This window comes from Lonchura striata, chromosome 6, assembly GCF_050655825.1.
Source record: "Lonchura striata isolate lonStrDom1 chromosome 6, ASM5065582v1, whole genome shotgun sequence".
In the NCBI taxonomy this organism is placed as follows: Eukaryota; Metazoa; Chordata; class Aves; order Passeriformes; family Estrildidae; genus Lonchura; species Lonchura striata.
The window spans coordinates 3,073,978-3,090,594 of record NC_140708.1 but is presented as its reverse complement, the minus strand read 5'-3'; the positions used below and the strand labels follow the sequence as shown (position 1 = coordinate 3,090,594).

The 16,617-nt window shown below is 41.9% G+C and overlaps 1 protein-coding gene across 1 annotated transcript; it reads left to right on the top strand.

Annotated features, from left to right (window-relative positions):
- Positions 1-70: 70 nt before the first annotated feature.
- On the top strand, positions 71-15,992 carry SIRT1 (sirtuin 1). Its single transcript, XM_021529036.3, has 9 exons — positions 71-506; positions 2,838-2,954; positions 3,846-4,087; positions 5,373-5,525; positions 6,619-6,766; positions 9,118-9,197; positions 11,597-11,783; positions 12,521-13,078; positions 13,952-15,992. Exons 1-9 carry the CDS (start codon positions 71-73, stop codon positions 14,272-14,274), a joined length of 2,244 nt encoding a protein of 747 aa, XP_021384711.2. The 3' UTR covers positions 14,275-15,992.
- The last annotated feature ends 625 nt before the right edge of the window (positions 15,993-16,617 follow it).

Below are 16,617 nucleotides of genomic sequence, written 5' to 3'. Positions count from 1 at the left end.
GCGGCGGCGCTGCCCGCGGCGGGCGGGGGGGGCCGGGCGCGAGGGGGGCGGCGGCTGCGGCGGCGCCAAGATGGCGGACGGGGACGCTGCGCCGCTCCGCCCGCGCGGCCCCGCCGGCCCCGGCAGCGACGGCGCCGAGCCCGCGGCCAAGCGGCACCGCCGCGGATCGGGGAGCGCCGCGCCCGCCCCGCGCCCCGACCGCGCCGCGGGGCCGCCGCCCGCGCCCCTCGCCGCCGTGCCCGCGGAGCCGCCGGGGGAGACGGCGGCCGCGGGGTTCGATGGCGGCCGGGCGGAGCGGGAGGACGGCGGCGAGGCGGCGGCGGCGCGGAGCGGCGCGGACGGCGGGGCCGGGCTGCGGGGCCTGCCCCGGGCGGAGCCGCCTCCGCGGCGGGATCAGGGGGAGGGCGCGGAGGCGGCGCCCGGCGAAGACGCGGCGGAGGCGGCCCCGGGCTGCGGGCGGGCGCAGTGTTCGAACGGGGCGGCCGCGGTGCCGGCCCCGCATCCCGGTGAGGAGCGACCCCTCCCTTCTCCCCTCCCTCCCCTCCTCCGCGGCTCCCTCCTCCCCGCACAGCGCCGCCCCCGCGTGTCGCAGGGGCGCCGTGTCACCGGCCCGGCCCCGCCGGCCAGGGCAGCGGCTCGGCTCTCAGCCCTGAAAACATCTATTCTGCTGTGTTGCTGGCAGCAAGTTATTAAAAATGAACAAATATAAGCCCGGTTTCCTTTTCGCAATCTCTGCCGCGTTAATTATTTTATTTCTGATCCTTAGAAACTTGCACATAGGCTCAGCAGCAGCAGTCTTGACTAGTTCTTTAAAGAACTGCAAGTGACAGTCTTGGCTAAGGTTTCAGTGACTGCAGCACAAAACTAAGCTAGATCTCAGAGGATACGGGGTGCAGTATCCTCTCTTTTCCTAAAAAGTTTCTTTCAGATATTTACTGGTGGGCAGCATCAGCATCACTGTGAAAGTACCTCACAGTGCACACTGATCAGGTTTGAGTTCTGTTTTGTTTGAGTTGTTAATTTTGGCTTGCCTTTTTTTTTTTTTTTTTTTTTTAAAGCAGTGCTTTGGAAAGACTTATTAAAATTTATCAGACACTGGATTCTGCCAGTATAGTCTTTACATTTTATCTTGGAATGCCGTTAGAGGTACTTCAACTCTGTAGCAAATGTCTGTGCAAAAGCAGTACAAAAGGAACAGGTATAGAGTAAACCTGGAACAGCCTCAGTATTTAAAATCTCCACTAGAACAGCTGACAGCCAAGCCAATGATCTGTTACTAGTGCCTTACACAAAGCCTTTTGCTCAGGTCCCTCCGAGCCTCAGGTGTTTTGCTGTGGCTGGCTTAGTTCTGGCCTGCATTATCCCCTCTGGTCCTTTGAGGAATACTCAGGGAGTGTTACAGTTTGAACTGTTACTTTATCCTTCTTGTATCTGTCAGCGTTTCCTGAATCCCAGGCCCTATGCCCTGCCTGTGAGGAGCCTTTCACAATGTAAATTTTGCTTCTTGATACAGAAGCCATAAAGGTCGCTCAAGTTAAACTTGTACCTCGCGGTTACTGATGTGTACTAATGCACTTTTTCCTTCTCCAAAATTCTCAATGTTCACTGACTTCATGCATAACATGATGGAACTGAAATGCTGTAAATAAGTAGATTAATAGGAAATAGTAATGTCCATCAGCACCTGTGGCCTCAGAAGAACAAGACAGCAAGGACCAACAACAAATTTCTGTCATTGATCTTTATTTTCTAATCAAAAATAAAGTCAAATCAAAAATTTATGCTAACAAGGAGAAGGACAACACAACCTCTGAATAAAAAATGATGGTGTTTAGTGGTGTTCTTTATTTGAGAATCGAGCGGAATAACAGCTAAAACAGTGCAGGGGGTTCTTCAGTTCTTCAGACGAGAATGAGAACTACGTCAGTGATTCTTTGCTTTACAGAGCATGAGTGAAATTTGTTCTTTGTCCATAGATTTTCAGCAAATGAAGCTACAGGTGCTGAGGCTATTTCTAATGAAGCCAGTAAAAAAGGTTGTTGAGTAGTCTATGTTCTAATAAGCTGCTCAGGCTGGAATTTAGATTTCCCCTTCAACGTGAGCTCAGTAACACAAATTGTTCTTGTTCTGCCCTGGGCTCACTCATCGAGGTCTGAGATGGAGTTAGATTGAGTTACTCTGGCTTAAAGCCACGGGCTGAGCTGAGGTGACTCTGGCACTTTGAGCCAGGCCCAGCTGCAGGGCCAAATGGACGAGAGAAACTTAGTGAAGGTGGTACAGGGGAGCATGTTCTGTGTCACAACTGAAATATCATAAATTGTGTATGTGGTCAGCAATACAGCCGAGCTGCAAGGTAACATCCTCACCAAATCCTGTGAATTTGTTGTAGCAAATGTGCATTTGTGGGTTTCTTTCAAAATGTTGTTAAATGCTCTTAAAACCTAGTCAAAGATCTGTCTGCACTGGTGACATGTTTTCATTTTACCCAGTTTTTGAATGAACTGAATGCAGTGGGAAAGGGAAAGACGTTTTCAGTTATACTTTTAAAACATTTGGATTATTTCTATGGTGAAATACCCATAATGCCCAACACTTTAGAGAACAAGATTTCACCAAGGTCAGCATCCAGTCCCCCTGAAGCCCAGCACTGAGGTGCAAACCCTGCAGTAAATCTACCAACATCTTGGAAGTCCATCTCTAAATGTGAAGAGAAATAGACATTTTCTGTGCCTAAGTGACAAAGCTTCTGACTGTGTGATTTTTGTTTTTGTGATCAGTTTGAAGATGCACTGTGCCCTTGGGCTGGAGTGTAACCCCATGCTCATGCTGTCTTGCAGATAACTTCCTCCTCAGCGAAGAAATCATAGCCAATGGCTTTCACTCCTGTGACAGTGATGAGGAAGACAGAGCCTCCCATGCAAGTTCCAGTGACTGGACCCCAAGGCCACGTATAGGTAAAAGCCTGGAGCATGATCTTGGATGCTCTTTGCCTTTGAACAATCACTCCCTAGTGTTCAAGTTATTTTTCCTGTTGCAAAAATATTGGCAGTTAGTGCCTCTGAACAGCTTAGAGTGTTGACTGTATTCTGTATGTTATTTAAGGAGTTTAAAAATGAACCTTGAAACTTGCTGTATTTTGATTAAAATTGTCAATGTCTTAATTTTTTCTTGAATATAAATCCTGCCACAATTCCTATGAAAAGCATACACACAGGTTCACTAAATTAGACTAATTTATGGCATGTTTCTATAGCTTGCCTACTTAGTATTAATTCTTTAAGGGACAAGAAGATGATCCCTGTATGATTTTAGGACAGTGAGCCCTCATCTCAAGTGTTTCTGGAAAGATTGATTTAATGGCTTGAGGAGGTAATGTCTGAAATAATTTGTGTTAAATGACCAAAAAACCAACAAAAATCATGGATTTCTGGTCTCTATGTGTCTGGTTAGAGTGATGGTTTATAATATCTCTGGAAAATATATGTATGTTTGTTGTTTGTTTGTTGTCAGCTTATTCCTGTAAATACTGAATGTTGGGAAAGTACAGATGGAGGCACATTGTGAAAATCCTGTTGCACCTCTAAAAGAGGTTAACTTTGCTGTGAACTGGGATTTTCACTTGACCGACTTTCTATGAAATCCTTCATGGGTTAACATAAAATAATGATATATAAATAAAATGCCCAGCTCTCACTTTTAGATCAAAATACAGGGGGTTTGATAAATGGAGCATTAAATTGGATTAATGAAACTGTACTAGTAAGGATTAATAAATGGAACAATAACCATGATAATTTGTAGTACCTAACTCTGTTTTAAATATCTGTATTTTTAAATTTTCTTAGGTCCCTACACTTTTGTTCAGCAGCATCTCATGTTAGGTACAGACCCACGGATGATTCTGAAGGACCTGCTACCAGAAACGATCCCCCCACCTGAACTGGATGACATGACTCTGTGGCAAATCGTGATAAACATCCTTTCAGAGCCACCAAAAAGGAAGAAGAGGAAAGATATCAACACCATTGATGATGCTGTGAAACTTTTGCAGGAGTGCAAGAAGATCATGGTCTTGACTGGAGCTGGGGTAGGTATTGCTGCAATGACGGTGTGAAAATGTGGAGCCAGGTTGGTTCAGTACTTCAGTACAGCTTGCAGGGATGGGAACAAGAGGTTGCAAACCCTGCAGTAAATCTGCCAACAGCTGTCGGGGGAAGAGTCCAGTCCACTGCAAGGACTGCAGCTTCCATTGGAAATCACACATCTTTCTTCTCAGAACCAAATATTCTTAGACACAGAAACTTGTAAACAGCTGCTCCCATGCAAAACAGTTTTGGAATAAGAACACATTATCTGTCCAGAACTTTTTCTATCCTAGTCTTTTGTTTTAAAGCAGAATCTCAGTGGATCTCTTAAAATCCCAGATGGAGCTTGAGGGACTGGAAGAAGAGGATTTGAAAAGAGTTGGGGGGGAGGAGGAGGATGATCATAAGGACAGTTTGGTCAGATTTCAGCAGACTGAATGTTACTTTCAGCACGTGGTGCTCTGTGGTGCTGATAAAACTACTCACTCTTTGACTAAAGAACATTTCTGAGCTGCAGCACATTTGCAGCTCTGTACCTGTGCACCAGATCATTTCTTGTTTCTGTTGTTCACACACAGATGGTATGATACGATCCAGATCAGATGAGTAATTCAAATCAGCTTTTAGAAGAGCACTGCTACTCCCAGTCTTGCTCTTTCCATACTTGCACACACCTGTTCCTCTTCCCATGCTATTTTGGGGTAGTCTGAGACAATGATTTCAGTCCTTATTGACTACTACAATGCTTTGATAAGCAGTGTTTATTGATAAACAACTTTTATCAAAAGGGGTTTATTCTTCAGAAGTAAGAATATATTTTTTTAAAAGCAAGACTATTCTGTTAGTGTGTTAGCATGTAAAAAAAATTTAAAATATCAACCAACATTTCTAAGCCTGAGTTGGCAGATCTGTGAACAATTAATAATTAAATTTAATGCAATAATGCTCTAAATTTTTGTTCACATCTTACAAAACTTCCAGTGGTAAAAGCAAGTTCTGGTATCCTGTTACTACCTGTGCAGACTGTACTAAAGGGATTTTGTCCACTTGTCAAATTTTGTTTCTGTGCTGTTTCTCCTGGTTGTGATTTGGGAATTGTTATATGGGACCAAAAAAAAAAAAAAAAAAAAAAAGGAAAAGAAAAATAAATACAGAGAACCCAGACTGGTTTGGTTGTTCTTAATGTTTCTGAGCACTGGGCATACAGAAATGTGTGGTTTCCCAGAGCAACACTTTACAGTCCAATATGTAGTTTCATTTATTTCAGATTGCAATAATATATTTCAGGTTTCAGTGTCTTGTGGAATACCTGACTTTAGATCCAGAGATGGCATCTATGCACGCCTTGCTGTAGACTTCCCAGACCTTCCAGATCCTCAAGCAATGTTTGATATAGAATATTTCAGAAAGGATCCCAGGCCATTTTTTAAGTTTGCAAAGGTATGCTTTTCCAACAGTTCTTGTCTTGGTCAGTAAAGACAGATGACAATATTAAAATGCATAACTCAGATAAAAACTAGAAACTGTTTGGCAACATTCTTTCTCTTTTTAAAATTTACTTTACTGTTCCTGTTGTAAGTTCATGATATAAACAGCAATTTCAGATGGCTGAAAATCTCTCAGTGATATTAAACAGTATCAAAAGCAGTGATTATGTCTCTTAGACAAGAAGGAATTGTAGAAACTGTAGACATATGGAGAAACAAAAAAAAAAAAAACCCAAAGTCCAATTGCATTTAGTCTTCAATTTCCTTCAGACCAAAAAAAAAAAAAATCAAACCCAAGATATAAGAATTTCTACAGGACCAGTAAGGACTTGTGAAAATCAATCACCACAGGTTGTGCTCATTCTTTCTTCCATTTGCTCACAATTCATACTACTGGTCTGTCTTATTACAAAGATTGGAAAAGAAAACCCAATGCATTCTTTTTCTGCTCATCTTTCTCTGAAAGCTTCCTATCCAGATACTAACAAATTTTGATGTTCATTAGTATACTCTGTTCCTTTGGGTTTTAATATTAAAAAAACACCATCCCCACAAACAAAAACCCACCCCAAACCAAAAAACACCACAGCAAGCAAAAAAATCAACTTACTTGAAACCTGTCTACACACAGGTTTTACCAGAAAAGTCCAAATCTGATTTAGCTGATACTTTTTACTTTTCTCCTTTTTCACTCCTCCCCCTCCTATTCTGTTCATCAGAATATGTGTTTCTAGTAACAAATATTAAGATCACTTGACACTTAACAAAGGAGAGAAAGCTTTGCTATTTCATAAGTCTCAAAACCAGAAAAAGATCTAAACATTGCTTTTATGCTGTGTAAAACCAAAACCCCAGGTTGCAGGGAGCAGTTCCTCCTGCCATGCTGAGGAGCTGAGCAGTGGGAAAAGGAGTTGGATGCCAGGGCAGTGGCAAAGGGCACAGGGAGGGACCAGGGTAAGGGGCTCTGGGATGCTGGGGACAGTACCCAGCTCAGGGGGAGACTCTGTATCCACTTCCACTGTCTAATGTGCTTCTGAATTCCCTAGGAAATCTACCCGGGACAGTTCCAGCCATCTCTCTGTCACAGGTTCATCGCTTTGATGGATAAAGAAGGAAAACTCCTCCGCAACTATACTCAGAACATAGACACACTGGAACAGGTTGCAGGAATCCAAAGGATAATACAATGTCATGGTTAGTAGGTTTAGTTTCACTTATTTTCCCTGTGGGAATTCCTACTGGTGCATGTGACAAGGTAATCTCTGTTGGAATGAAACTTTCTTTCCTTGAATTCTTGTCTCTTGCCAACAAATACTCTGATTTTTAAATGGTGAAATTTTGTTTCAGACAGCTTACATTTAAATCAGAAGGGTTTCAAATAGAAATAACTCCTTTCAGGAATTGAGCTCGATAAAGGGTCTGTGTATCAGTGAAGATCCACACCCTGTTGGCATGAGCTTAGACTGTACCTTCTAAAATGCTTTTGGTGCTTCTTGATCTGTGTGAGAACACAGCATGGAAACCAGTCTTGCCATGGGTCCCTCTCACTGCCCATAATGGAATGGGAGTCTCGGTGTTATCTGACTCTTTATGTCACATTACACTGAAATCCTAAAATATCCTGACACCTCAGTGACTCCACCTCAGGTTTAAAACATTGAGCATCAATCACCAGTTCAGTTGAACTGAAGATCATCTTGTAGTGTCATACAGATTCTGTAATTATGAGGCCTAATTAAGTGGAATCGCTTTAATTGCTTGATATGCTTTCCATTTCCAAGGACTTGTATATGTCAAGCTGAAAGTCCAAGTATTAGTTTTCAAAAGAATTTAGAAAGTTAGTTCTTAAATGCATGTTTGGATCATTTAATAAACCTCAGACACATAGATCATCTAAAAGCAGCACTGGCATGTTTGTAAGGTCCATCCAACTAATTGCACGTTTGCCAGGGGCCAAACTCATGTGGTTTCCATACCTACAAAGCTTAGCTCAGTGCCAGATCCGTTTCCAATTTTCATTCTCCTGGCAGAGCAAGCACAGTGCTCTGAGTGGGACCCTAGCAGCATACAGCAGCATCTGCCAGTCAGCTTCCCAGCCCCAGTGCTGGTTTCTGTGCTTAATGTGCCACACATTTTCTTTTGGTTGGCATTTCATCTGAGGCATTTGTTACAAACCTCTTATGTGGCTGGGTTTTTGCACATCACTGCTGTGCTCAAGCTCCCCGTTTTTCCAGTTGCACACTGCAGGGATGAGATCACAAAAAGGTGATGCTGAATGAAACAGATTCTTTAAAAGCATATGCAGTTGGAGATTTTGAGGCCTTTGCAAATTAGCAAAGGTTCTTTTGAGCCCATCAAGCTTTATCTGACCTACTGCTGCTGCTCTTTAACAAATGGTTGTTTCCTAATGATGATGGCTGAAGAAAAACCAAAGCTCTTCTGTGGGGCACAAAATAAATACACTGCTGTATTTATTCTGCTTTTTCCTGTGGCTGGGGCAATGGCAAGTTAATAATGAGTAGTTAACACAGAAACTTGCAGTGATTTGGGGAGTTCTTATGTGAACCTTCAGACCCATCTGTCACTGCAGACCTACAGCACAATTCCTCCTATGAAAACTGTGGTGTCTGAAATGCATTCTGCTGTATTTAAAATGGCTCTTGCATTCAACCAATGCATCTGGAATTAGACTGTATTCCTTTCTGGAGCTGAGTGAGCAGAGGGCGTGGCTTGCTGGCTGGGAATGACATGGACACCAAACTTCTGCTGGTGAAAAGTAATTCACATAATAGAGTTGCAGAGAAGTAGCAGCAGATTCCTCTGAGTTGGGTTTGCAAGCCTGATAGACGTGACCCTGTATGACGCTCTGAATTATTACTATCAGCTAATTAAAGTGAGCAAATAACTGTCATACCTCCCATAGTCCTTGGAATCCCTCACACTGGGGGAGCTGCAGTGCTGAGCAAGGTTTCAGAAGCTGTGTTCTACTTTTTCAGAAGTTTGCAGGCCTGCAGTGATCATCAGAGCTGAGCTGCCAGCTGCTCATAAATTATCTGCTCCAGGTTTTTCTGTGCTTTCACTCTTTGTCTTAGCCAATACAATACCCTGAAAGCATATGGTCTTTATTAATGCATTTCTTAGTTATTTTGTGCTACAGTGTGTGGAGTTGCTGTGGGTTCCTGTGCTGCTGATGCTGTTTGCAGCACCACTGCTGTGTAACAAGAAGGGCAGGTTCTGTTCTCTGCTCCTTGTCTGTGCTTGCACAGGTCAGGGGATCTGAGATGTGAGAGGACACAGGATCGTTTGTGATGACGTGCATGTGGTATATGGCTACTCCTAAAACAAGATTTCTACTCACTAACACCTAGAAGAACAGTAACTTCTAGTATTACAAGGATCTCTTTTTAATTTTACATTACCTTTTTTAATGGCTTGATTTCTGTAGTACTGCAACATAACAGCCTTTTTGTCAAAACACCTTGGGTATAAGACCAAATCTGAATGACTTCAAATCCTGATGCTACCATACGGGTTTTTCCCTTCAGGTTCCTTTGCAACAGCTTCCTGCCTGATCTGTAAATACAAAGTTGATTGTGAAGTTGTTCGAGGAGATATTTTCAATCAGGTAAAAAATTTACTTTAACACACTTTCAGCTTTCTAAGAAGTAATTCTCTCAAAAACACCCCAAACCAAACCCTGAACCCCCATGCTGGGATTGCTTACAAGATCTGCTTTTAAAAGCCTCTAGATCTCTGCATGTATTTCATAAAAGTGCCTCTCTGTATTTTAGTATTTCCTCTGGTATTTAAAAGTATATTCAAATACTGTACTCCAAAATTAGGTAATGGCAAAAATCAGAACAAAACGTTAAGAGCCCATTTTTAATAGCTCCTCTGATAAAAATTAGAGGTTAAATGGTAAGCAGAAAGCTGGATTTATACCTGGTTTGTGTTGATCTGAATTTAGAGTCACACTGAGAAAGCATTCTTAAGCCTTTTATAACATTGGCTACTCTTTGAGCATTTATCTGTATTAAAAATGTGTTTCAAATGCAGCTGATCCATGGAGAAATTGCTAATCACAGAGCAGGCTAGAGCAAGGATCAAATGGGATGTTGGTGTTCCTAGGACTCCTGAACTATTCCATGTTCCAAACTCCCCATTTCTGGGTGAAGTGACCCAGGACCAAGGCAAGAGCTGGTTCTGCTCTGTCAGAGCAGATGAACCTTTGACTTGGAGACCCTATCTACATTTGCTCCTCTCCCCCTTCTTTTGAAGGAACAGAGGTGATGATTCTGTCATCAAAAAAGGTCTTGTTTATGCAAATGAAAGGGGACTCCTGCAGGCTCACTGTTTTTTTTTTGATAAATGCCTCAGAGTTCACAGTTGCAACAGAGTGCACAGATGAGAAACAAGGAAGGGATGTAAATCCTTCAGGCATTACATTTGAAATGGAATTCAGTGAAAGCCTTTCAGAAGAGATGTTTTGAGTTAAAGCTTTAAGAAATGTGACTCTCATAAGCCTGAAGCCTTGTAACACTGAATTAATGAAATTTGGTTTACTCTGCTATTAAGAGTATTATTTTTAAGAAGATTCTAAAGATAATTTTTGTTCCTTTACCTCCAGAGCCACCTGACTGAAGTTAGATTTTCTCTTTCTAATATATAAAGATTTGAGGGAGAAGTTCAAAACTCATTCTAGCCACCTGCTCCTTTTTGGGAAATCTTTTAGTTGGTTTCCCATGACTGTGGGATTATTGGGTGCTTTCTTGCTTCGGTGCAGGATGGTGGTTTCCACCACACCAGTTCCCAGCTCTTGTGCCAAATTGCTTCTTATCCCACAAGGCATCAATCCCGAAAGGTTTTTCTTTGCTCAAACACTTTAATTTTTGGGAAAGATTATCTGACACTAGAAGAAAGCCTTCTACTTGTCTTATTTTCTAATTTGGAAAGTATTGTCTTCTGTCCCACTGCAGGCATCCTAAAAATTAATTTTCATTTAAACTTTCAGTGTGCTGTATTATTTTTTCTGCAGTTGTTCTCTGAATAGTAGGGACTTGTTATGCATTGAAATGTCAGTTTTCAGGTATTTTTTATTCCAATAGGTAATATGCATATCTTTACATCTTTATAGCTCTAATCTGTAGCTTGTGATGGTTTCTATATGATTGCAGCTCCTTGGATTTATTGTGAAGTTTTATATTTTAACACTACAGCTGAAAAGACTTGAACTGTTGTAAGGAAATTGCTCAGTATTGTCTGTGGATCACTCACCTTCTTGCTTTTATTCTCTCTTAAAAAGTCTTTTTGAGTAGAAAAGAGTTGAAAGAAGTCCCAAAGATCAGAAAACTCACTGGCTCAGGAGAAAAGGGAATCTACTTCTCCACAAACCCAACTAGTGACCACTTTGGTTAGTGAAGCAGGATTCTCTCTATTTCTGGAGGAATTAGAAGAGTTTAAAATGGAGACCAAGCAAGTTCTGGCCTCTATTCTTGTCCTGTATGCTCTTAGCCAGTTGCCTGCCCTGCAGCTTTGTGAGCATAACACATGTAACCTTTTGGAGGAGAGGAGAAACTGCAGGTAAAGCTCTACAAAAGACTCTTGGATTAGAACAGTATTTGTATCAGATCCTCAACTGGAACCTGACAGCGAAATCTCAGTTTTTGTTCTGATTAAACTATGAAAAATCTGTTCCTGTCAAATGGAGGTATGCTCAGTTGGTGTTGAGCACAACTGCTGGACTTTGGCTTGTGGTATAGACCTGCCTGGTCTCTCCCTCTTTATTCCTGCTGTAGCTTTGCTGCAGACAGCAGTGAAAAGTGTAGCTGCCTGTACACCCACAGAACAATGAAACGAGGAAATATCACTGCAACTTCCCTGTCTGTGCCAAAATAAGTGTCTGTGAGACATGGAGGTGTGAATTCCTCAGAGGCCAGCCCTGCAGGGCTGTAACAGGGGGTTGTGAGACCTGTGAGTTCCTCAGAGGCCAGCCCTGCAGGGCTGTAACAGGGCTGTTGTGTGCAGGTGGTGCCCCGCTGTCCCTGCTGTCCCCCCGAGGAGCCGCTGGCCATCATGAAGCCGGATATTGTGTTCTTTGGGGAGAACCTGCCTGAGCAGTTCCACCGTGCCATGAAGTACGACAAAAATGAAGTGGATCTCCTCATTGTCATTGGGTCTTCACTCAAAGTAAGACCAGTAGCATTGATCCCAAGTAAGTGACTATCTCTGGTGATACTTTCTTTTAAAAATTTGCATCAGAAGTGGAATTCTCAGTTAAGAAACTCCAGGCTATTAGAAACACCTCTGGCTCAATTTAGTGAGCAGCATGTTTTGTAAGATGAAAGCTGTTTGCCTATGTAAAGCTCAAACGGAAAATTGAGAAAGTAACAAATTCTAAGTGCTTATTCTACATTCCAGGTAGATGTCAAGATAATTAGATGATTATCTGAAAAACTATTGTCTTAAACCTGAATGACTTTGTTTTAAGATTCATTTCTCTCCGTGCTTGCAATATGCTTTAGAAGGTTTGAAGGCTTTAGAAAGGAAGCATCTCAACAGCAGTATATTCCTCACATGCACTTAAGAACCTAAAACAAATGCACAAAATCAACCTAATTTGAAGAGATTACAGTACTAATTTTAATCTTTTTAATACTACTGTACTTTTAATATTACTGTAGCCAGTATTTCTGTGCATAAGTTTCTCAGTGATTGAGGAGTGTTTTTAACTGGAAAAAAAGGGGGAAAAAAACCCATCTAACCAGGCTACAGTAGGCATAGCAGGTGAAACTGCCATTGTTAAATTTGGGACTGGCTTGTCTTCTGCCTGACCTGGATGGTTTTGTCTTGTTGCAAGTGAAGGCATGAAGAGAAGGCGAGCTTTCTCAGCAGGTCCCTGCTGGAAGTAAATCCAAGTGACTACATTTGAATTTTCTTTTCCATCTATAGGTTCCATCCCCCATGAAGTGCCTCAGATCTTAATTAATAGGGAACCTTTGCCTCATCTACACTTCGACGTGGAGCTTCTTGGAGACTGTGATGTCATTATTAATGAATTGTGTCAGAGGTTGGGTAGTGAATACACAAAACTTTGCTACAACTCGGTAAAACTTTCAGAAATCACAGAAAAGCCTCCACGGCCGCACAAGGAGCTCGAAGCGCTCTCAGCTGAGCTCCCACCAACCCCTCTGAACATTTCAGAAGGCTCCAGTTCACCAGAAAGGATGAGCCCAGCCAATTCTGTGGGGGCGTCAGAACATCCACCTGAATGTAAGGTAGAAAACTGTCAGCCTGCCCCAGAAACTAAAGGGACCTGCTCAGAGGAGACGCTTCAGGACACACAGGTGTCATCAGAAAACCCTGAAAATCCTGCTAGTGAGCTAATGAACTCTGAAACAATGAAGGAAAATGTATCTAATGATGGAGAAAATAAAGAAAAGAGTGAAATATTGAAGAAGTGTTGGGTAAACAGATCTGCAAAAGAACAGATTAGCAAAAGGCTGGATGGTAAGTGTTAATGCTTCTCAGTATGTTGCTTCCTTTTGGCTGATACATTTATGCTAGACTTACCTTAAAGTGATAAATAAGTTACTCTCAATCGGTGGGTTTTGGTGGCTATTTTTGTTCAGACAAGTGTCTATATAACTCTCACCGAACCATTTATTTATTTTGGAGAAGCCAGTAGGAGATATTTTTTGTATTTCATAATAGGTTTTAAAATCAGTGATTACATCCTCACCTAAAAGATCAAAGTTTAGAAGGTTGAAGGTAGGTATCAAAAAATAAATTCCTTCATAACATCTTCAAATGTATTTTCAGAAAAGTTAGTTTCATCCTGAGGTGTTCAGAACCTGGTCACAGTAGAGCATGATTTGGTATTGCAGCCGGAATTCAAAGTAATGACAGGACTTAAAAATCTCACAGCTGGAGTGAGGCACATATTTAAGGAAAGTTCAGAGTTTCCAAGGAAGCCTGTGTGTAGTCCTGTAACTGATGTAAGGAGTCAGGAATTAAAGTACAATTTTCCAAAGGAAAGGTTGGGTTTAGGCTTCTGATACTCCATGCAGGGGCTCCCATTCTGTCACAGGTGGAGGAAGTCTAGCTTGGAATGTGTTCCCATAAAACAGCTGCTGAACAATCAGTATAAATTCTCTTTGGCATCATAGGGAGGGGGAGGAGGAACACTGAGCTTTCCAGTGAAGCATTTCTCCTGCCCTTTGTAATAAATACACACACATGGGCAAAAATGCACTTTCATGTCATCTGATTTGTCAGTTAAGTCACTGTTGAGAACAGATCTATTCAGGCACCTTCTAACCACAAGATCTTGCATCAGTCATTTACTTCAGCACGTGACTGACTGTTAAAATTCTGTTCCAGGTACTCAGTATCTGTTTTTGCCACCCAATCGCTATATCTTCCACGGTGCTGAGGTCTACTCGGATTCTGAAGACGATATCATATCTTCCAGCTCTTGTGGCAGCAGCAGTGAGAGCGGCTCGTGCCGCAGTCAGAGCTTAGATGTGGAGGATGAGAGTGAGATGGAGGAGTTTTACAATGGCATAGAGGATGAGGATGCTCCCGAGAGGGAAGAGGAGCCTGGATTCGGGGAGGATGGAGCAGAACAGGAGGAATTGGAAGCTGAGGAATCAGCTGAGACAAATGAAGCTGCAGGGACTGAACATCCGAGCAATGCGCTGTAAAGTGATCACTGACTGGTTACAGGAACTTCCCACCAGCATTAGGAGCTTTGGCATGTCAGAATGAATGTTTACGTCTGAATTTAGAGCAACAAAACCATACGGATGTAGTGTTTTTAAATAACTAAAACAGATTTTCATGCTTAGTTTTTTACCTTTTTCAATAAAAATCTATTACTGCGCACTCAACACTAACTCATCTTTTTTTTAAGGTACTAGGATTATCTAAACAACTGTCACTATGTTCACTTTTAAGTTCATCTGTCTGATCAGACATCCATGTATATAATACATATTTTTCCTTAATAAATTTCAGCTTATATTATTTTTAAACAGTTTTGAAAAAGCCATTGGAATGTTTAACTAATATAAAGGGAACAGCTAATTTAGACCAAAGAATGGTATTTTCACACCTCTTGCTTTGTAACACTTTGGTTTATTTAAAATCTTCTTACACTTCTGCTAAACCTTTCATTCACGCCTAGTCTGTCATTAAACACTGGCATTTTCTAAGACCTACTGTGGCAGCTAATTTTTTTTGCTTTAACAGTTCCTTTGTATGTTTGAGACATATTTAATTGCAAGCAGATAGCGAGATGGAAACAAGACAGCAGCACTTGAGGAATCCAATGGTTTTTTGATGGATCAAGAAGTGCTGTGCAAATGCTAAGGTTGCTGTGTATGACTTGCTGTGGAAATGAAGCGTTGTTGGCGTTGGCTCCTTAGCAGTTAGAATGCAGCATTTTAAACAGAAAGGATCCCCCCAGTCAGAGCCTGTCACGCTGTATCCAGTGGTCACATCTAGAGCAGCTTGCTTTATAAACAGCATCTGAGGAATTGCCAAGGCTCCCGTGTGGAAGCAGAGTTGAGAAGAGTGTTCCTCCCAGCATGTGAGAAGGCACAGAAATGTGCTCACTGATGCACCAAGCCAGAGACTGACTCCAGTGGTGGGAGCCTCCGTTTGTGCTGCCAAGGAGCTCCACGTGGATCAAGGACCTGCTGGCCTGAGCTCCTCATGAGCTGGGAAACCTCCTCCCAGCTGCCAGCTCCATCCTGGAGACAAAAGCGAAGCAGCTTCTCCCCCACTCTGCCGTCTCAAGTGCTAGGCTGCCTTAAAACTGGATGTTGCAAATGGTCAAGTGCAGATTGTTTCCAAGCCTTTAGAACTATTTTGTACAATTGCACAGTGCAGTAGTCAGTGAAACAGCATTTTTCTATAAACCACTTTTTCAACATTGGCCCAAATGAACTCAACGATGTAGATGATTCATATACTTTGCTTTAATATTTATTACATTTTGGAAGATGTATAGTGGCTGTTCTTTGAACATAATACCACAGTTAATAAATATTTAAGAACAGCCTCCTGTATTCATTGGGAAATGTTGGCATGTTGTCTCATTGTCCAAATTTAACACAGCTCTTATTTGGCTACATTAAAGAATGTAATATGTTTAGTTTTCACTTGCATGTCACAATGTATTAGTTTGTGCTATAGGAGATATTTTAAATTGAAATACTTTGTTTTAAATTATTTTTACAGTGAGGATTGGTTTCTGCTCTTTTATATTGTATATAGTGTCTTTTATGTAATCTACTGGCATATGTTTTGTAGAAGACTGTTTAAAATGACTGGCTATCTTCCTGCAACTTTTGAAATACAAAACCAGTGTTTTATACTCGTACACGCTGTTCTAAAGTCTATTAAAATTGTCATTTGATTTCTGGCTTCCATTAATTTCTAGCTATACCTTACAAACTTACCAAAGATGCCCTATAAAGTGAAGGTATACCCTGGCTAATGGAAGGCATTACATATTAAATGGCTTTTTTCCACCTTCCCAAAGGTGGCAAAGCCTGAGTGAAGCTGCCTTGAATTGTTCTGGGTTTATCCTGTGGCTCCCTGGGAGCTGCAGCTGTGCTGAGCACACCCCAGACAGTTTCCAGGGGCCCTCAAGGGCCAGGGCCCAGTTTAATTAGCTTCCCACAGTAACACCTTCCTGTGTGGATGATTCCACTGTTCTTCTGAACCACCACCTCTCAAATAGAAATTGATTTGTATTGGAACAAAAAGTGATAAAACTCGCATGCTTGAGGTCCACAGTATTAAAAACAGACTCAACACACACAGATGTCTTCCTATCAATTACTTAGTACTCTGAAAGACTTGAAAACATTTTTCCCTTGAACAGAACAGCTGCACCTTCTTCTATACTTAGATGAAGAAGTTCTGTATTTTGTTGTTCCTTGTGTCTTTGATAATATTATTTGAACACAAGAGGAACCCCAAACCATCTCTTACTCCTCCATTTCACAAACTGCCCTTTCCCCAGAGCAAGGATGTTG

Excerpts from the sequence above, each read along its gene's own strand:
- SIRT1 (XM_021529036.3), top strand. The coding sequence starts at position 71 with ATGGCGGACGGGGACGCTGCGCCGCTCCGCCCGCGCGGCCCCGCCGGC. Across the intron at positions 6,767-9,117 it reads AAGGATAATACAATGTCATG|GTTCCTTTGCAACAGCTTCC; the intron begins GTTAGTAGGTTT and ends TTTTCCCTTCAG. Across the intron at positions 11,784-12,520 it reads ACCAGTAGCATTGATCCCAA|GTTCCATCCCCCATGAAGTG; the intron begins GTAAGTGACTAT and ends TTCCATCTATAG.